The sequence below is a fragment of the Limanda limanda genome, chromosome 4 (genome assembly GCF_963576545.1).
Source record: "Limanda limanda chromosome 4, fLimLim1.1, whole genome shotgun sequence".
Lineage (NCBI taxonomy): Eukaryota > Metazoa > Chordata > Actinopteri > Pleuronectiformes > Pleuronectidae > Limanda > Limanda limanda.
Genome location: NC_083639.1, coordinates 12,002,451 through 12,023,894, shown reverse-complemented (window position 1 = coordinate 12,023,894; position 21,444 = coordinate 12,002,451). Strand labels below are relative to the sequence as shown.

The following is a 21,444-nucleotide window of genomic DNA, read 5'->3' as shown; positions in this document are numbered from 1 at the left end:
CAGCATGAGCACAGGGAGATGAGATGAAGCTGGAGCACAGGAAATCTGTCCAAGCTACAAAGTATCTGACTGCAAGAGCATAATATGAGCAGAACCATGGCAAATCTAAACACAAAGCATCACAAAATCTGAACGTCTAATCAATGGGTCCTGCTCTGAAACTGAAAGACCATGCTCTTTAATAATGATAGGAAAAGGCCATCGTTTTCACCGCTGTCCATTTGTTTGTTGGTTGGTTTATTAGAAAGATTTCACACAAACTAATGGAATCATTGGAAGATTTTCGGAAGGTTGTCGTATTTGTTTGAATCTACATTAGATCAGAGGGCAGGTCCAGGATTTGTTTTTGTTCCTTTCCTTAACATTGCAAATAGAGCACTTTGAGGCAAATTTCCCAGTCAATAATTCATGGATCTTGATGAAAGAAATCAGTTCTATTTAGGGGACTGACATCTGTGAGTTTGTGCAGTTTGGTGCAGCCTGATTGAATTTAAGGGGACTTTTGGGCCTTGCTGAAGGTACGTGTTCTATGAGTGGATTCTAAAAGCCTTTTCCCCACTCAGACTGTTATTCATTACTTGAGCTTGATAAACAATAAGTGACGAGACACAACATGGAGATTAGGTTATTTCAGTTTTGCTTAAGCACACAGTGTTGTGTGCTCTCCTCAAAGTGCATCGTCACTCTGCTGTACGTACAGCGGAGCAGTGGGGAGTTTCAAGCAGGCTATATTTAGGTCGCCCTTGGTGGATAGTGATAGGAGGACTGCAGAGGAAGAAGTGGTTAGGGCAGACAGGACAAAGACATTCTCAAGCACATGTTACTCAAACAATTCTGCAAAAATATCCCAAATATGACATCATACTAAATCAACACAACAGGCACTCGAGAAGAGAAAGAGGTGACATCAGAGCACACCTGTCATCGCTTGTGATTATGTCATAGTGAGTGAACCACATCCTTGTACTCTTTAATTGAAGTAGGGCAGGAGGAGAACTCCCAGTAGCTCTCGCTCTCTCTCTCTCTCTCACAGTGCACATCAATAAACGACGGACTGCGCATCACCTCAGCCCACACGTACAAGCATCAAGATGACACACACACTTTTGAGGTGATGCGTGTTCTTCACACTGACGGGATATGTCACGTCTGTGGGGTGAGAGAGGCTTACTCACTTCCAGCTCGACCCGGCTGTGGGGTTTCACGCAGAGGAGACAGAAAAGGGGGAAGAAGAGAGAGAGGAGGTAGTGTCGCTATCCAGCTCTGCAGTGGTCTGTGACGCTCGTGCTCTGCTGCATGGAGATCCCACCATGTCCTCAGCTCCTGAATGACGAGTGTACAGTCACCCACTGAGTGAATGAGAAGGAGACATTGCTCCTGTTGCTGGAAAGAGAGGAGAACAGAGAAGCCAGGGATGTGATGGTTTTTGGTGGGGGTCTGTGTCTCTTTAAGCCGAGTGTGTGTTGCTGCAGAGAGTGTGGGTGCTGCAGTAGGAGGGGGGAGCGTGGACGAGAGAGGATGAGGGCGCATTGATAACGGAGAGGAGGCACAAGTAAAGGACGGCAGAGAATCCGGGCTCATGTCTGCATGCTGAAGTGTGAGGAGGATCGGTCAGGTGCAGAGCACAGGAGGACAGTGTGAAGCGAGTGCAGAGCATTAAGGAACGTGAAAGGAGTACAGGTGGAGGGGTGGCCGAGCGGGTGGAGAGGGGGCTGTTTATTCGGAGCGTGGCACCGGTGGCAGAGTGGCTGCGCTGGGATGGCCGAGGGGGGAACTGGGGGGGGTGGCGCTGGGGCAGTCCTCAGAGGGACAGGGGTGGCCGGGGCCAGGAGAGGAGAGGCAGCGAGGGTTACCCGCACAGGACAGCGCCTGCCGGATGGTGCCACCAGGCTCCATCCATGGCACAGATAGCACCTCCCGTCCAGGGGCGGGAGGAGGTGAAGGGGGAGGCGGGCCTCGGGGTCGGGTCCGGGGGAGTTGAAGGCGTCAGGGTGAGCAGGACGTTCCTCGGCCAGGTGTCCCTGCACCTGGAGGATCCGGAAGGGGAGGCCGGCAGCGCCTGCTTTGGACAGGTGTCGCGGCGGCTGGGGCGGCTCCTGAAGAGGCTGCCCAAGTCCCGCTCCTGGAGTGACAGCCTGAGGATCCTCCGTCGATCCTCCTCTAATGGATCTCTGCTCGCCACCTCAGGTATGGAGAGGAGAAGGGTGTGTAAACCAGTTGTTACAACAGGAGATTGAGTCTGAGAAGTTCTCTTGATCATTGTGGTGGTGACGTGTGGTGGGACAGTTTGTTGGGTTAAAAAGGGAAAGATGATGAGTAGACAGGTTAAGCCGGGCTGGCCTCAAAGGGGGGGTGGCTGTGGGCCAAAATATTTGGGTAGTGTGTGTTGGTCTATCTGTCACTCTTTGTCTATACCCCCTCATATCAGCTGATCCATCCGCCTGGCTTTTGTGTAACAGCACGCAGTGTGGCTGTGTGTAAGACCATGTGTTCACAGCGAGGACAGAGGCTGCAGCTTTTAAACGTTGGAATACTCCAGTAAACAGGTCAGATGAAAGCAGCGGAATCTATAAGCGTATTCCTGCTCCAGTTAGATGTCTCTGTTTCCCCTCCACACACACAGACAAACACAGACAACCTACACATTGTTAATCTGCCGAGAAAATCCCATGTAAGTGGATTATGATATTGACTTTCATATTTGTAGCAGGAATTTGAGATAAGAGTGAGGCTGCTGGAGGCATCATGGCATCGATTTTTATTCCCCACCGTTTCTCCAAGCAGACGACAGGCTAATGCAGTTTTTTGATTCATTTTTACATAATGTAACATTGGCATAAAAGTGCGGCTGTGATGCATGAAGTGAGGCAGGGAGCAAGATGGCCGGGTGCTGCAGAAGTATTGATCCATTTACAACAAGAGAGTGACAGCTGAATAAAAAAAGATGTTTACTGCAGCTCTTTTGTGTGTGTGTCTGTGTGTGTGTGTGTCTCTGTGTGTGTGTGTGTCTCTGTGTGTGTACGTTCTCTCCTGAGTAAACTTGATAACACCCTGACCAAACATGAGTCAGGGGAGTTGCTCATCAGGAGGTCACCTCTCTACCTGAGTGACATCATGCTGTTGCCTCAAACAGCACCAGCAGCTCCTGCAGAACAGATTTAATGTGTATTTATAGACGGTGTTCCCTGTCAAGGGAACCCAGTTAATCCTTTTTAAGAATGAACCAGCCCAAACCAGATTCCTCAGTTTCTCCTCTGTTGCATCTTTGATCTATAATTATCCTCCGACAAAGTACGTCATGATTGTGATGATGACACTGAAAATGAAAATTCCTCTCAAACATTCTGAATTACTGAGAATATAAAAACTCGTGGGCTGTTGTTTGTGCAGCCGCTCAGCTGGTTCAAGGGATTTGTTCAGAAGTTGTGCTTGTTGAGGGTCGAGACTAAATTGTTGTTATTGACGCACAAGTGCATATTTCTTTTAAGATAGTTCTTACTACCATGGTCGGACAGTGTTTCAGTGTTACTGCATGTAAAGTGGAGGGGAGTTGTATTTTGAAGAATAATTTAACGGCCCAATTCCCCAGTTTTGCATAGAAAAGTCTATAAACCCTAATCTTCATTGGGGGTATTGAGGAGTACAACACAGTCTGTGATGAAAGTCCATTGCTCTGGGGGAAACTTCGAAAGTCGGAGAAAGTAACCCAGGGTCGTCTCATTAAGATTAAGTATAACCAAAGGCCTGATTAGAGGAATACAATTCTTTCAGGACCAAGTCTGTGACTGGTTCAGATGAGTTTTATTCAGTGCCCGGTTGAGACCGCAGTGGGGGTTCTAGAATTCTTCTGGGGGCCATAATGGGGCCACAATTAACAATGAGGGGCCAAGATCCATGTACAGTTCCTGATTCAGTAAGGTTCACATTTAAGTCATTCCTTGTTTACTTTTAGCTCAATCGCATCAAATTGTCACATTTATTGTCATTGTTAGTGCGATTAAAATAAGTCTACTGACAGGAAATGGGCACTTCAGGGGCCAATCAGTTTCATCCCGCCTGTGGGAGACATATATGACAACAAGGCAGTACAGTTCTGTTTGATGGTCCCCATACACAGTTAAGGTTTTATATCAATATACAAAGTTTTGGCTTATCAACAAACTAACAAACACCAACGAAGGTGTATACAACTTAGGAATTCCTGGACAGGTCGATTTACAATACAATGTGTTCCAATCTCCCCTCAACCCATCTGGCCAGTCCCCCCAACACCTGATAATGGGATATCTCTGTCTGCACCGGTGGGGTTCTGATAGATTTAATTCACGCATAAGTATGAAAGCTTTTTCAAAGGCTATCATGCCAGGAAAGTAGATCCAGAGTTTTACACAGGTATCTGTTAATGTAGAACAGTTTGTCTCAACACATGCAGAGCTTGATATCATGTAGAAAAGCAGGAACTTGATGTTGGTGCATAAATAAACTGTAAAGAGAAAGAAATGAAACTGAAATAAAAAAATATTATTCTACACCAGTGTTGCACAACTTGGAATTTGAAACATGTGAGCATTTGACCAGTGGAAAAGGTGATGCTGTTGGTTGCGCTATAGAAAATGTAAGATTTGTTTTTTTTAACTTATATTAGGAACCAAAGTCAGAATATCTCTGCTGCTTTGATTCTGGCCAATAGTTATATAATCCCTGTATTACTTTATTAACTTTGATTGTCATGGAGATGGTTCAGTTGTCAATAGTTTAAAGTAAAACATTTTGATTATGTGATAAAAGGTGGTTTTAAAATGAAGGGAGATATTAACCATAGATCCATACATTACTTTAAGGCCAAGAGACATGGCTGAAATGTCTTTAAGAAATATTGTAAGTGGACTTTTAGTGAAGACTTTTGTCTCAAACCCATTTGATAATTTTATTTTATTTTACCTACATTTACTACCTTGTTGTGTTAATGTCAGAATAATGTTCTATACTATTTAGAAATTGACTGCAGATGTATCGCCTGCTTCATCTGCACAGATGGTCGAGCAGTTGGGATGCATCAACAGAGTGGGGGGAAAGATGGCTGCTGTTAAATGGCAAAGATATTTGTACAATCAAGATACAGATCTAGTTTGTCTGTCAGTGGAGGTTTAGAAGAACTGACCTGTCAGGGGTGACTTAATCACATGAACAATGCATTCTTTATCATCTGATTAATCCCAAGAGGTTCTCCTAAGGCTAATTTTATAACCCACACAGTTAGAGCATCAGTCTGAGATTTTTAATCCCAAACCACTAAAACTCAGTGATGACATTATCATCAACTAAAAAAACACAGTTGAGAAGCAAAGAAATACCCCTTAAATCTTCCATCTGCACCAGCTTCAGCTCACTGAACAGAATAAGCCTTTTAAAAAAAATGTCAGCTCTTGTCTTGTTAGTTCGATAAAGTCAGGGAGCATCTGCAGCGGCACAGATGGAGGTGCAGACAGAGAGGAGGAGAGGTGATGAAGATGAACACTGTCGGTATCCAATATGAACTTAATGTTCACACAACTACACACAGATGTCAAGATGAGGGTCAGATTTTACTTAAGATTGGGAAGATTTGAGTTTATTAAGTTTGTGTGAGTGAAGGAGCATGGTGATTGTCTGTGTGAGTGTGTTTGTGTGCTACTAAGTAAGAGAACATGCTGCTCCAAATGAGCTATGATGGGATCAGACTGCTTAGCCCCTCTCCGAAGACCCTAAAGCTGCTCTTAACTCCTTTATAAGACCCCCAAAGCCCCCTTTAGGTTCATTAGTGACCGTGTTAATATTATCGGCCCAACATTATAGCTGCCTATCCCCTATTCACCCCCTCCTCCCTTCTCCCACAGACAAGGAGAAAACACAATATGTCCCTAGGTCCCTCTGTCTCCTGACTGTCTCTATGGCTGGTGCCATAGAGACACCCTCCATGACCCGAGGAACACTGCTAATCTGCGTCTGTCTCACACCCACTGTCTCACAGAAAAAAAAAACAACCACCCACATCCCCTATCTTCCAATTCCTGTCTCTTTCTGTCTTGGACAAACACACACAGCAGTTTGTCTAGTTTGAGTTGCACACACACACACACACACACACACACACACACACACACATCTCAGGTTACAGTAGATAAAGCTGCAACGGGACATTTTTCTGGCTGCTCTGGCCTTCCAGGCATGACCGGGATTGAAGGGAACAAAGACAGTGATTTCAGGAGATAGAGACGGGAAAAATGACCATGGAAAATCTTCACGCTGTAATCGAAGTGCCTCCTTTCCTGTCTTCCCCTCGCAGCCGGTGTTATCGACCTAGGTCCAGCAGGGGAATTTAACGTAGTCACTACTTATAGATCTTCACAGGCTGTACTTCCAAGCTCCCTCCATCTCTTTCCGCTGCACTGGTGGAGACTCACATTGCTTCCTCTGCCTCCGTGTCTATCTCCCTGCATCATCGTCCAGCTCTGTCTGGAGGCAGTGTCAGCTGAAAAGCAGTCTTACTGGAATGATGGGACGAGAGACAAAGGGGGGGTGTGTGTACAAATCTTCTACCGTGAAGGAGCGACAGAGGCCGGTCTACCATGATAATACATAACACAACAGCTCTTCTCCTGTTGAGACAACACACACAGACACACACTAGACATTATGGCTCATTGCAGAGCAACAGACCCTGATGAGTGTTTATGGCTCAACATTAATACAGTCATCTCTTTGATGTCCCCTTCCAGGAGGGCTCCGTGCTTAATTATAAATGTTATGATAGTTCCACTTACAGAGGGGACACCACACTCATATTACATTTTTAACAGGAGCACAGTAGCTCACTGGAAAAAGCAGTTTTAAAACATATAATTCAGACTCATGATAATACTGGAATGGAACTCTTAGATGTGTACACACAACCACTAAAAACCCCATTAAGAAAATCATCAAAATAATGCAACTACTTTCTCACCTCATACATATCAGTTCCCTAAATGTGACTGATTTCTTCTTCTAGATCCCTGCACTATTTCTTTAGAAATTCTTAATGTCTTATATTTCCCGTTTCGTGGAAATCCGTCCTGTTGCGTAATCCTGCTAACAAACAGTCAAACGCAGATAAGAGGAACCTCCTTGGTAAATTGCTTTTATAAAGAATATGATGACATATATGTTGCGTGTAGAAGTGTTTCAAATATATAATATTAGAGAAGTGTAGAAATGTTTAGGGGTTAGGGTTAAGAATTAAGACAGATTGTGTGTGACTGTTGTTACCTGGCTCTCCAGCGATGACGGAACTTAAAGAAGACGGAAGGATGAAGGCTAATGGCAAGTTGTATATTTAAAATAAAGTAGAATAATTAAGGGGGTTAGGTTAATTAGAGTCTCTAAATTGACCGTAGGTGTAAGTGAATGGTCTGTATATTGGCCTTTGACATGTACATGCTGTACCCCACCACCGCCCAATGTCAGACGGAAGGGGCTCCAGGTCAACCCTTGACCCTCAGAATGATAAGCTGGATGGATAATGAATGGATGAATGGATAGAATCATTAACAGCAGACTGAACTAAAGATTCTATGGAATGTGGTCATCAGTAAAGTCAGTGGTGAAGTTGTGTGTATGAGTGATGCACCATGATTCGAGTGAGAAGGAGATGTTGGATGAATAAACACAAAACTACAAATGCGATGTGAAGCTGTGAGAGAGTGTTCCTGCCAGAAAAGATAATTTCTTAGGATCGGAGCACTGGGCCCAAGAGCTTCAAACCAAGCTCATCAAAAAGACTCTGCCCTAGAACCTAAAAACAGATTAAGGAACTGTGACAGTGACTCAAGCACATTCCCACGAAGAACTGAAAGAAATCATATGCAGTAAAAGGTATTTTCCAGGCTAATAAAGAATCAGAAGCAGTAGGAAAGTATGCACTTCTAAAAATATGTTTGTGCATGTGGAGTATACACTTTTGGGGGCTTTCCTAACAAGACATTTCTTGTGTTCCAATAAGTGGACCTGATCAGCGCTTTTCAAATTCAACCAACTTCCCTATACGACCGTGGGTATAACAGAGGACTTTCCACAGCAGAGCAAAAGGGAAACCCTGCAGGCACTGACATTCCCAGACAAGACTTTTCTCTGAGCTAAACCACTATCACACAAAAAACTGTTATTTTGCGGACCGCTTCCTCTTTTCTTTTCTCTTTAATTCTTCCCCAGGCAATTCTTTGTGATTGGAACGGTCAGCCTGCACACACTGACCAGGCACTTTATTAGGAATTCCAAACCATCACTGAGCAGTTCCTCCTTTTGCTCTATGGATTGCACTAGATGTTGGAAACCGTCTTTTAATATTCCACGCTCCATGTTGACATGACATCACATCATCAGCTGATTCGTCAGCTGTGCTTTTACGCAGCCAAGTTCCCCTTCCTCTACCTCGATCCGGGGCTGGTGACCGGGGAAGCCCCTGAAGTTCACTGGACTCACTGTCATGTGCATGAAATCAGTGAGACGAAGTTAGTTATCATGAGCCGTAAGCCACCATGAGAAGATGGATATCCACATGGTCAGCAACAATACTCAGATTGGCTGGGGCATTCAAACAGTGATTGATATTTTTAAAATTTGTTTAATGGTAGACTGAGTGTGAAAAGGGAGAATGGTGCAGCTTAAATTCCCCCTCCTCACCCTGAATGTCTTCTCTTGCTCTGTCTAATTTTCTTGAGTGGGAGTGAACTCCTACATTATGTTTGTTTTAGTTTTTTTTCTACATGAAAACCACCTTAACGCTGGGACACGGACCCTCATAGAATGTATCATCAGGTGTGGCTGAGGAGGGCGCTGCTACTCAGTAAAAGCTACATTGTGTTGCTTTTAGCCCGACGTGTACCCAGAGTGATGTTATTTATGTAGCTTCAGTTAACTCCAACCTGGCCGTTCCCCTCTGACATCCCTCAACGTGTTTGGACATGTTTTTTTTGGCGCCATTCTTAATTAACTCTACACTGTTTTGTGGGGAAAACCCAGGAGATCAGCAGAGTCAGAATTACTCAAACCTGCTCGTAAGGCAACAACAGTCATGTCACAGTCTGATGTTTGAGGTGAACACTAACAGAAGCTCTGACCTACAGTACATCTGCGTGATTTTATGAATTGCACTGCGGTGACTGGATGGATGATTGAATGATTACACGACAAGGTGTATAGGGGGCCCTAATAAGTTGCTCAGTGGGTGTGACCTGCTGGGTCACTCCATCACATCTGCTCATTAACACATGCCTGATGCAGCATCTCAAGGAGGTACATCTGATCCTAGTTTCTGTGAAACAGAATTCCTGCTTCTTATCAGTGTGGGAGAAGTCTGGATCCAAGGTGACCCATGAGTTGCTGACAGCGGGGTATCATACTGTGGGTGTGGAACAGGAAAAGAAAAGGTTTACACTCCCTTCATTACTCCCATTTTCTCTGTAGTTTTCCAATTTCTGTCGCCCAGTCGAATTATCAAAAGAAAGCCTGAGCAGCCAGGGCAGCTTCTAAGAAGCCACCACCCAACACAAACAGTGATTTCTGAAAAAAAAGGTTGAAGAAGTTTAAAGGTACCCTGGGGAGGTTTTGTCCACTTGTCGTGCTTTGGGACATTGTTCTTAAAGTAGGTCCCATTTCCTATGTTTAACTTCATTGTACAAAACGTAGACTTAATATGAAGATGGACGCACCTCCACTTCCTCCCACTGTCCAGGAGTGAAGCTAAAATATCCTGGATATGAACACTGCCATCTAAGGTATCACAGAAAGTCAAACCATGTCTTCACATCCAAAAAAAAAAAAAAAAATACCATATTTCTTAAAATGTGAAATAGAGGTAAAAGCACAGTCTCTGATGGAATGAATAAAGCGAGGACAGGAAAGGAGTTTCTCTCTTCCCTTCCCCTATGTGTTTCCTTTCCTTCTCTCGTTTCGCAGTGACCTCCAAAACTGTCACGAGCAGCGTATCCCTTATCTGAACTCTCTTTCCTCGAAACATCCCTGCTGTCAGCAAGGCATCAGCAGCCCTTCCCCTTCACACCCTTTCTCCCAACATGTCTCTGGACATGTCTCTACTGTCTGCCAGCCCTGTCCTGTCTCTCTCTCCTCACTCCACCTTGTCCCTACTTCACTTATCAGTCTTCACTATTTTCCAAGGTAAAATAGACAGGACATTTATTTCTGTCAACCAATTACATATTTGGATATTAAGCATGAATTTATAGCTAAATTTTAACAATAATCTTTCACTGACCTTATTTAAGTACAGCGCTACTCTACCTTACATCAAGCAGCTTGTTGCCATGGTTACAGTGCCCATGATGATGCGGTGGTGTCCCTCTCTTATAAAGATACAGACAACAAAGAGATGCACCAGAAACAAATGTGTTTCCTATGAAATATTTATAACTAAACAGACCAATAACTAAATGGTTTCATGATTTTAATTCAACCTTGCCAATGCATGTCGCCTACAGGGTTTTATTTAAGAAGCTTTCCTTCTTGAGGTCCATAAAAAGGATCTGACTCAGAATTCCCCCAAAACTACAATCCTCTCTCTGCCCATCCGGTTTTAAAATCTCTCTTTTCTTCTTCACGGATTACTTCAGCAACTGAGAAGTGAGATTTGAGGCTGCGTGTCTCAGTTGAAAAGCCCCTTCTACAATGAAGTGCACAAGGCAAAAACAAGCCAACTAAAGGTTAAAGAACAACAGTGAATGTTTTTGGGGATATTTTCGGGGAAGCACCTAAATATTAAACGGAACAATATTTGACCATATCAGGGCTGATGAACAGTTTCACATTTGTGGCCTTGAATTTAAATGTACCCACTCATTATAGATGTATTTGTTTTAGTCATGTTCTTTTCTCCTTGTACAACATGTTTTTTATTAAATGTCAAATATATTATATTTATTTTATGATGGGTCATTGGATGATAGGAAGGTGTAATATGTAGGTGCTTGGTTAAAACAGGTATTTCATTTATTTGTAACAATACTTGAATACGTTTTCTTGTGTGTGTAATTTAAATCAGTACAATTATAGCAAATACTTTTTTTTAAATTATCTATGTCCCTCGACGCACAAACATGTGTTGCCAGGTGTGATTTGTTAAAGTCTGCCTCTGCAGTCCAATTGCTTGAGGATGTGAGTGTTGCAATGGCCACTAGAGGGAGGTAGTTAACAGAGCAAAGGCCATGTTGTGTGTGCTCATATTTGATCAACTGATCAGCCTTATGCTCGCTAACAGGTGATATTACAGAGGCGTGTGGGCCACAGAGCTTTCCAGTGACTGCTTCTGTTCCATTCTGTGTGCTGGTCTCTCTGATTCATGTGTGTTCATCTTCCTCAGACTGCAGCTACACCTGTCATCTGGAGTGTCAGCGTCAGGTCCAGCTGGACTGCAACCAAAGGGACAGACAGGGGGAAAAAACTCCTTCTCCCAGCAGCAGCCGCTCCTCCACGGGCCCTCAGCACAAGGTGAGCACGTCAGAGGCAAATTACATAACATTATAGGACGTGGGAAAAGGGTCTTTAGGTTATTTCTGGAACACTTTCATTGAACGTGTGTGTGGTGCAGAGGTGTATGTGAGTCAGGGTTGGGTAATGTCAGGGTTCATTCTGCAGCGTCTCCTCAAGCCTACACTTTTACATAACCACCCTCCTCTTTCACAACAACCTGTCCCACCTCCTTGACTGTCTACTTATATATTTATATATGCACTCATTTGCTTTTTGTGTTCACGTAATGTTCTCTGCTACGTCACTTCAGCATCTAATGTGTGACTCCCTCACTCCTGCCTGCTCTCTACTCTGCGGGCCTCTTCTCTCACCTCTCTGTTTGGAGTTTCTCCGTCATGTAAAATTTATTCAAGCAGTGGTGGATCCTGACATCATCACTTCCTCAGTAAACTAATTAGATTAATCACTAGGGACCTCCATCAGATAATCTCAGATCAAAATCTAAAACTTCATCTTTCATACTCACTGTATGAGCCACTAGATATCCAGCACATGATTTGCACACAATATATGTTTTATCTATACGCATTCACATATCGTGTTCGAGAGAAAACTGGATGTCCATATGCAGCTGGTGTACAGCAGAATGTTGGCAGCTACTTTATGGCCAAGAGGCAGATATCACAAAATTAGACCTCTGGTTATGAGCCAGGTAATACTACGCTTCTACAGAGCGAGAACAAATAACACTGCTTTGAACCACATTCATGTGGACTGTGAGAATTGGAGCAAGTGCGGAGGAGGATATACAGTGTAAATGTTACTAAATGTATTTCAGCAAACATCTGAGGAACCAATCACTCTATTGTCATTTTGTTTTTTGATTCTACAAAATCAGCAGGAACACAATAATGGCATACGAGTTATCTTTAGCGTTACCACTGCTCCTCTCAGCCGGTTTAATGACCATGTAAGATGATGAGCAGGAAGTCAGAATTAAGTGAGTGTTGAGGATGTCTTTTATCAGAGGTATGTAAACTCAGACTAGGGCCTGTCTCTCTCTCCACATCCCTGTTTTGTTCCATAGACGAGTCCTAGTGCTGCAGTCAAGAGGCCAGCTGACAGTTTGTTTCCTGCGGCCTCCTCTCTGCTCTTCAGTCTGTTTTATAGCTGCGGCTCTGTGTGTTTGTGGGGGTCGTCCCACAGACACTGCTGTAGTAACAATGCACATGCAGCAGACTCGCCCCACACCATTGATTTGAAGCCAGCAGAAGGGTTGTTCAGTATGCATGCATGTGTGTTTGTGTGTAGCGCTCTGACCCCTTCACCCCCCCCTGCACGAGGCAAGGAGCAGAGCTGCAGGTAATCTCTCTTCGTCGGACTCCTACCGGGGGGACATCAGATGACCACAGAGACACTGTCCCTGCAAGCTGCAGTTCTCCAGCAGCATGTAGCCTTACCTCCATGTCTGAGCAGACTTTACAAATCACATTAAACACACACAAACACCCATGTGCTGAATGACGCACGCACACACAATCAATCTCAACCGTGAATGCAGCATTAGCTGCTTTTTTGACAGGGGGTCACTGCCAGAGTCAGGGGTCAGATTGGGGGGTCAGATTGGGGGGTCAGAGTGGGGTCAGAGGTCACTGTAATCTCCATCCTGATGGCAATCAGTCATTATTTCCTGAATCTCACCTTAAGCGATGTGAGCGTACCCCTCCACCAACAACTCAGCTGAGGTGGTGCAGCTGCTTCCGGGTTTTTCTGTGCTGTAACCGTCCCTGATGATTTCAGTGTTGACATTCACATTATTTTGTGTTACTGCGTAAAAGCCACGTGTTTGTGCTGGTTGTAAATGATATCTAGTCCTTTGGATGCTGCAGCAGAATGCAGCCATCTTTCACAACCTCTGAGCTGCTTCCTGTCGCCGCTGCTCTGATGTATGAATAACAGTAGCTGCAAGGCTTTATATCTCTCAGTCAGCATCGTTTCTCTTTCTACTCACCCTTACCTCTCTCTCTCTCTCTTTCTCTCTGTCTCTCTCTCTCTCTCTCTCTCTCTCTCTCTCTCTCTCTCTCTCTTCCTCTCTCTCTCTGTGTAAGAGGAAGTGGTCGTACTCTGCAGAGTACACTCGCTTGCAGAAAGAGAGATGGGCGGAGGGAGGAGGAGTAGGAGGTGTTTGCAGGCTGATAACGCACAGATGGTTGAGCAAGGCTGCAAGCCAGTGAGGGAGCATAGCAGGAGAGAGAGGAGAGGAGAGAAATAGAGCAAGGCTGAGTGGGAGGCATCTGTCTTGAGTATTGCTAAAGCAACGGAGAGAAGAGTAGAGAGGAGGTAGAGCGGTGCTGCTGAGCGTCTTGTTGCTGTGGCCGAGAGAGCTTCTGCTGCTGCTTACTCTGGACTCATGGGACGAATGGATGCTCACACACATAAATGCCATCATAACTGAGCTGCTGCTTCTGAAACCAGGACTTGAACTGAACCTACAGCAGTGCAGTGCCACAGAGACACAGAGCCAGACCAAAGCAGGATGTGGTATTGCATGCATGCTTTTATAAGTGTTTGTTTGCAGGTGTAACAGGTGCTCTCAGGTGAGCTGGGTTAACTTGAAACCAGCCTGTAAACTGACTCCATGATGGCCGTGTGTGCCCGTGTGTGTGTGTGTGAGATGCTCACATGCTGTGTGTCAGTGTGTAGCTGCACATGACCAGGTGCGTCTACTGTATGCTGCGTGACAGCGTGAGAGCACGCACACACACATCAGGAGGAAGTGACAAGTCTGTGCTCACTCTCGGATTTCCTGGTCCCCTCTCCTGTGGCACGCATAGCGCAGAATCTGAGCCGGGTTCACCTGTCTCGCCGTCACAAGTGGGACGTAAACTTTCTGGATGGATCAGCAGAGGAGCGCTGACTTTTTCTGGATGAGCAATGGACAGTTGTATGCTTGTAGACTCTGATTTGTCTGAGTGTCAGCATCAGCCCGGCCCCTCTCTAGATAAACCAGCACTTCCTCAAGCCGTCAACGTGCCGCTCGGGTGCCGTACAACTCTGGACCGCTCCATGACTGTCACTACAGTGCCGAGCCCCTCCATGACCAGCAGTAACAGCATGAGCAGCGGGTACTGCAGCCTGGACGATGAGAGCGAAGACTTCACGTTCTTCACAGCCAAGACCTCGTTCTTCCGCAAGCCAAAGCGTGCACCTAAGGTACAGAATCAGGATCGCACTCTGACTCTCTGATAATTTACACAGAAAGAGTTAGACAATCTCAGGTGGGTCAGACGGTTGATGTTTCAGCTGGGCCATGGAGCCATTTATACCAAAAAGCATACAGACGAAAAGCAGAAGTGTGTAGAGGAAGTCGTAGAGTTCATGCTTAATAGGCCTCTAGGTCTGTGTGTGAATGTGTAGGAAGGGGGTTTCCATCGGGCATGCGTTTTGTAACATTAGTCTGCCGTCCTGTCAACCTTGTGCATCCACCTTGATGCCGTTTGGCAGCTAGTTCATCATGTGAACGGCGAGCGTAGATTCAGCATCACAGTGCGAGAACTGTTCGGAGACTGATGAGGTCTCAGGCGGAAAGTCAACAGAGATCATGTGTTTGCTGTGTTGTAGCAAAAATGCTAAGCTAAAGATTTTAACCTACAGAATCCATAAAGCGTTCTACTCCTCACTGTAGGAGAGGTTTCCGTAGAAACGAAGCTGCGACTAGAGAATGAGATAGAGAACGATAGTGTGTGTGGGTTTTGTGTGTGTGGGTGTGTGTGTACGTGTGTGTGTGGGTGTGTGTGGGTTTTCCAGTTCGAACTATAAACACTGACCGTATCAGGACAAGTAGACTTCATGAGGACCTAATGAGGCAAAACCTAATTCCTGAGATCCTGGTTAAGGGTAGGGGTAAGATGTGAATTGGTTTTAGGTAAGAGTTAAGGTTAGGCATGAACTGGTCATGGTTATAGTAAGGGATATGGTTTTATTTAGGCTGCCCGCAATGAATGGAAGTCAGTGCAAAGTCCTAATAAGGATAGCTGCGCAAACCTGTGTGTGTGTGAGTGTGTGTGCAGAGCAACTACTTCACTGTGGCAAACCATTTTCCCCCAGTTACCATAGCAACTCATGGTTTTGTTGGCAACCGCTCTGCACTTCCTGAGATTTCGTTTTGCTCTACTGTACATTCGATTACTACAGTATATATATACTGTCGTGTATCTGCAGCGTGCACATTGCTGCTGGCTCTTTAGGGCGATGCGTGTGTGTTGATGGGTCTCCATGCACATCAGGTGATTCAATGATTTTCTATAGAGAAAGACGGACAGGGGCAGATGGAAATGAGGGAAGTGTTTCCATGCGCACACAGAGCCTGGGGTTGACCTTCTTCAAACTACAAAGAGATTTGCATTCATGCAGAACCCGATCAGCCCTGTTCCTAGTGTCCTTGTCCTGGCGGTGCCTTTGGTGTCTGACTCGGAGAAGGCATAATCTCTGAATAATTGACCAGCTGTGTTGTCAGCGTGTGGTGTTAGGACTGCCGTCGCACTAAGTCTATAGGGTATTGGGGTTAGTTCGTCTGGGCTGCCGGGCTCAGAAGCTGCCAGCTGATGGAGACCGATTTCACTGGCACCACACAGACACAGGAATATCCCATGAAAAATAATAAAGCTGCACTATGAGGTTCCGCGCATGGGAGGGAATGGCTCCCCATCCTAGTGTTGTAGCCCTGCAGAAAGTGTCTGTTCTGTCCTCTCTTCTATTTTGAATATGGAAAAGAGATATGCAAACATTGCGTGTGACATCCTGTGAGACATTATCCTGTTTTCTTTGTGGGAAAGACATCAGTGTTTTAAGTCTCTCCTGCATTCATGTCCACAGACACACAGGGAGATGCTTACGTTCATCAAAACAGTGAAAGGGGAACTCAGATCCTCTTTTCTTTATGAATTATTTCCAGAGCTGAGCCTTTTGCTCCAGATAAGCCAGCCTGCTTTGTGTGTGTGTGCACGTGCATGAGTGTGCCACTGTAGAACAGTCTGCTTTTTGATGCAGTGAGAAGGAATGAGTTGAATCGCTGTCAACTATAAGACAGATTTTCATGTATGTTGGCTGCATGCTCAAACACTCGGGAACATAGGAAACACTATTGCATGTTTGTTATTGAGGAGGACTCACTACAGCACTTATGAACTGTACAGTTTTGAAGTGCTGGTACTTACAATGATCATTTCTATTCTTGTACAACTCCACTCCTCTTCACATCAGATTGGCATCATGATATTTTATCTCCACTGTATTTTAAAGAAGTAGTTATTCCTGTTGCAAATAAAGAGTTGACATACAAACCATATAAATCATGATGCATAGCTAGATAATAACACTGGAAACAGTAGTCAGATTGAGCACTGGGACCAGTTAATACACAACAAATTACTCATCATCAATTATATTCTTTACCTTTTATTTGCTGCCGTTTTGCAAAGAGTCAGATAATGTTTACCCCTGCGTGTGAGTGTGTGTTTATGTGTGTGTCTGTGTGTGTGTATACTGCTGGCTCAGAACTGAGCTGTGAAATAGAATCAGTGTGTGTTCTGGATTGTGCTTCTCCTTCTTGACACTTGACCCAGTAAAGGCGTCATGCTTGCACACGTTATGAGCGTATGTGCATATGTATTGGGTCTGTGTGTGTTTGTGTGTCATATGCCTGTTGATTTATGATTGGTGCATTCTGTCCACATTTCTTCTAGCTTTAATTATTTGATTGTTGTTACTTCAGTTCTGGCAGAGCTCATCATCATTACGTCCCCAGACTTACAGGCCAGTAGTAATAGATCCCTAGAGTCTAGTGTTTCCTGGAGATCATGATGTCAACCAAACACACACACACACACACACATACACACACACACACACACACACAGCATTTTAACACTGACTTCTTTGCAGCGACATTTCAAGCAGTCGTATGACCTCTGCTGTCTGATCTCATCAGAGTGAGAGCATCAAAACTTACCAGTGTCACCCTGAGGCTGTATCTACATGGCATATTCGTGTGTGCGTGTGTGTGTGTCCCTTATGTAACAGCCCTAGATATCTCACACATTTTAGCTGCCTTGCATCTCATCTGAGTCACATTCAAAAGGAAAACATGACATGGTCTTGTCACCTGTCACCTGTAATATAATATATAAAGTTAAGTGACAAAGCAGGCAGTGGTAACACTTACAGATCTGTGTCTTTTGAAGTAAAGCAACATGATAAAAAGATATGATGTGATCTCTGAACTTGTATGAACACTACAAATAAATAGTAAACAAAAATGGCTTGGTGAATTTGGAGCATTATTGACACATCTGAAGAATATTAAATACGGTTTCACACATAGTTACTGTATCACTCTGTTAATACTAATGAGTGAAAAGAGAACATGGGAACAGATGATCTGCTAGAGGGAATGTGAAGGAGTTTTAGTTTTATCGCTTCATAAATCAGTGTTTTCTTGTTGTCACCACAGAGCAAACAGCTTTAACTCCTCTGTTTTTACATCTCTCTGTTTCTGTGCCTGGCCGGTCATTGGCTCCGACATGACCAGGTCCAGTCAGGGCAGTGTCTCAGGACTTTGTGGAACTGTAAATGGCGGAAACTGCACTATTGTCCCGCTCTATTGTCCCTCTGACCACTCTCCCTGGTATGCAGAGAGGGAGGGCAGTGCCTCTGATACATTTAGAAACTTGTATACAAACACAGGATTTCCTGCAGCGTTCTTTTCACTTTGCTGATTTTTCCTGGGAGAAAATGTAGTCACAAATCAGCTCCATCACATACCTAAGGTTCCCCTCTCTACCCCACATTGTACAAGTCACACATGTTCTGATATCCAGTACTTTCATTAAGATGTAAAGTGTAATATTCCTTGATTTCCAACAATGTTCAAACCCAGAGAAATCCCCAATTTTATTTAAGGTAACAAGCTGGGTTGTATTTGTCGCCTTTTTAATTGGATAATATCTGCTTAACCCTTGAGTTTGTCCACCTCATCCAACTTCTGGGGCAAACAACGTATGAGAGACTCAATCAGCCGTAGTTCCATATTGTACGTTTGTGCAGGTTTTTATTTGATTGTGATTAGATCAATTCTGGTGCCGTTACAATGTTATCTCCTCTTTTCGCTGAATGTCCACATGTGTGACCTCAGCTACACTTGTGCTCGGTGCAGTTTATTCCCACAAGAGGCCATAACCCATAAGTGCACACAGCTCGCACACACAGACTTACACACACTGCATCTGTGTTGAATGAAAGAGTGACTTCTTCACACAACCTGAGGACTCCCCTTCAGAAAGCATCCCTGTCCTGCATTTTCTCTCTCTCTCTCTCTCTCTCTCTCTCTCTCTCTCTCTCTCTCTCTCTCTCTCTCTCTCTCTCTCTCTCTCTCTCTCTCTCTCTCTCTCTCTCTCTCTCTCTCTCTCTCTCTCTCTCTCTCTCTCTCTCTCTCTCTCTCTCTCTCTCTCTCTCTCTCTCTCTCTCTCTCTCTCTCTCTCTCTCTCTCTCTCTGCCCCAGAAAAATGCAAACGAACAGGAGAAGGGATGAGAAAAAAAGCTATTGTAAGATAGCATCCCACTGTACTATAAATAACCTAGTCAAACTCTGTGTTGCTAAGGCTGGCTCAGCAGCCGCGCTTTCATCCCTCCTTACCCCTTACCCGTTTCCTCCGCTGCCTCCCCCTCTTTTACTCCCTCCCACTCATCCTCATTTCATTGCTGCCTCCCTCGCTCTCTTTTTCTTTTTCTCTCATTCCTACTCACAGCAGGACACGAGTAACAGTGAAAGGGATGCACCGCTGTCAATATTCTGAATGATGCTGAATGTGGGGTTAGCTCCATTCACAGGGTTTCCTGTCTCTGTACAGAGCTGCAGAGTTGTGAAGGGGAAGAAGAATCCTCCTCAGCTGCAGTCAGGGCAGTGGCCTCATATTCTGAGAATGGCAAAGATGGAGGATGGAAAAGTGTTGTCACAAGTAGTTGAGAACCACATGGTGCACAGACAGCATGGATGCTGTATAGTCTGGTTTCTATAGAACATAACACAGCGTATACCTGCAAATCAGTTAGTACAGTTTCATTAAAGGTTTTCAAGGTGTTTGCTGTTTTTAGACGAAACTTCACTAACTTGAGCAACATGAGAAACACCGCTTGTTTGCTACATCACTTCTGGTGGGGGACGTAGCACCATCTGCTGGTGATACGAAATCAATCCATCATACTACTCAAACTCTGATCCTTCAGTGCTGACATGTTTTCTTCTTCCTCTCATGTAACAGCCGACTGAGACGAAGGAGGAAGAGGAGGGAGGGACGAAAGAGCTGTCGGCGGAAGAGGTGCGGACCAGGATAGAAGAGTATAACGCTCAAGTCACTGAAAATGGAATGAATCTGGTGAGTTCCTAAGCTGCTGTTTGTGTATTAGTAACAATGAACCTTGTGCTTTCAGAGCTTCCTCGCTTTCTTACTTTATACAATAGAAACAGGAAATATAGCTTGTAAATAACGTAGCATGCAGTAACAATAAGTTATTGCAAAGATGAAAAGGGCAAGATATTAGTTTGAGTTTGAATTTAGGTTAAGTGCAGTGAAATAACCATTTAAGATGCACAATGTCATAAACATAAAGTCACTGTGATATACAATTGAAGATAATACATGTTTATTTCTTGCTTGTATAATATGTATATTACTTTGAAGGAATGGTTTTACATTTCAGGGAATGTACTCATTTACTTTCAAGTAGATACCACTTCCATGTCTGTGCAGAGAATATGAATCTTGAGGCAGCGGCAGGTTAACTAAGCCTAAAGACCGGTTCTGTGCCATAGTAAGCACACCTGCAGGTCTGTGCGTGAAGAGTAATCACAGGTTTGGGTCAGGGTTCAAATAAAAGTAGACATTGGTTTCGTATACCATTTCAAAAATGTTGTTTTGACAACATTTGTTAAGCCAGGCTAGAAGTTTCCAGTCGTATGCTATGATAGCTAACCAGCTGCTGGCTGTAGTATCAGTAAAGTATTATTATAAAATGGTAAATTGTCTGTATTTATATCGTACTTTCCCAGTCTTATCTACCTCTCAAAGCACTTGATAGTACAAGTCCCATTCACACGCACATTCATACACTTCTATGTGCAGCACACAATTTAGGGCTCAGTTTCTTGACCATGGAAACTTCAAAATGCTCCATCTAACTCTTAACGTTATTATCAGTACTTCTTCTCAGTCCTGCTATAGTTCACATATCAATGCTGAAATGTGCCTCCACTCTCTAACCATCTGCCTCTTTCTCTGTCTCTGTGTTCCAGGCTTCAGATGGATCCTTCACAGGTTTCATTAAGGTCCACCTGAAGCTCAGTCGACCAGTCACCGTCCCCTCTGTGGAGGCGGCGGGTTCAGAGGGAGCGGCCCGGCAGGCGGCCGGGAGGGATCGAGTGACGTCTGAGCATCAAGAGGAGACGGACTGCGGTCAGAGTGAAAAGAGAACATCCTTCTACCTACCAAGCGACTGTGTGAAGCAGCTCCACATCAGATCTCAGACCACCACCAGAGAGGTCATCCAGGCCTTGCTGAAGAAGTTCATGGTGCTGGACAATCCCAGCAAATTCGCATTGTACAGGCAGATGCGCCGCGACGGACAGGGTGAGGAAAACGGTCCCCCTGCTCATCTGAATTAGAATATAAAGCGACAGCATGGAATAATGTGTTTCTTTTCTTTGCGTGTGCAGATCTCTTCCAGAAGCTTTCTCTGTGTGAGCGTCCTCTTCTTCAGAGGTTGGTTGCCGGGCCGGAACCAGAGCAGCTCACCTTTGTCCTGAAGGAAAAGGAGACTGGAGAGGTGCAGGTGAGAAGGCACAGAAACATACGCAAACAGGCCAAAGTTGTAACGATACAAAACTAT

General features: G+C 44.6%; 1 protein-coding gene across 1 annotated transcript in view; it reads left to right on the top strand.

Annotated features, from left to right (window-relative positions):
• rassf5 (Ras association domain family member 5) overlaps positions 1-21,444 on the top strand; it is a 28,668-nt gene that overhangs the window by 4,916 nt on the left and 2,308 nt on the right. Inside the window, exons 2-5 of the mRNA XM_061069564.1 lie at positions 11,393-11,520; positions 19,821-19,934; positions 20,852-21,185; positions 21,272-21,387. Coding sequence (XP_060925547.1) covers positions 11,393-11,520; positions 19,821-19,934; positions 20,852-21,185; positions 21,272-21,387 — 692 coding nt within the window. The remainder of the gene's footprint in view (positions 1-11,392; positions 11,521-19,820; positions 19,935-20,851; positions 21,186-21,271; positions 21,388-21,444) is intronic.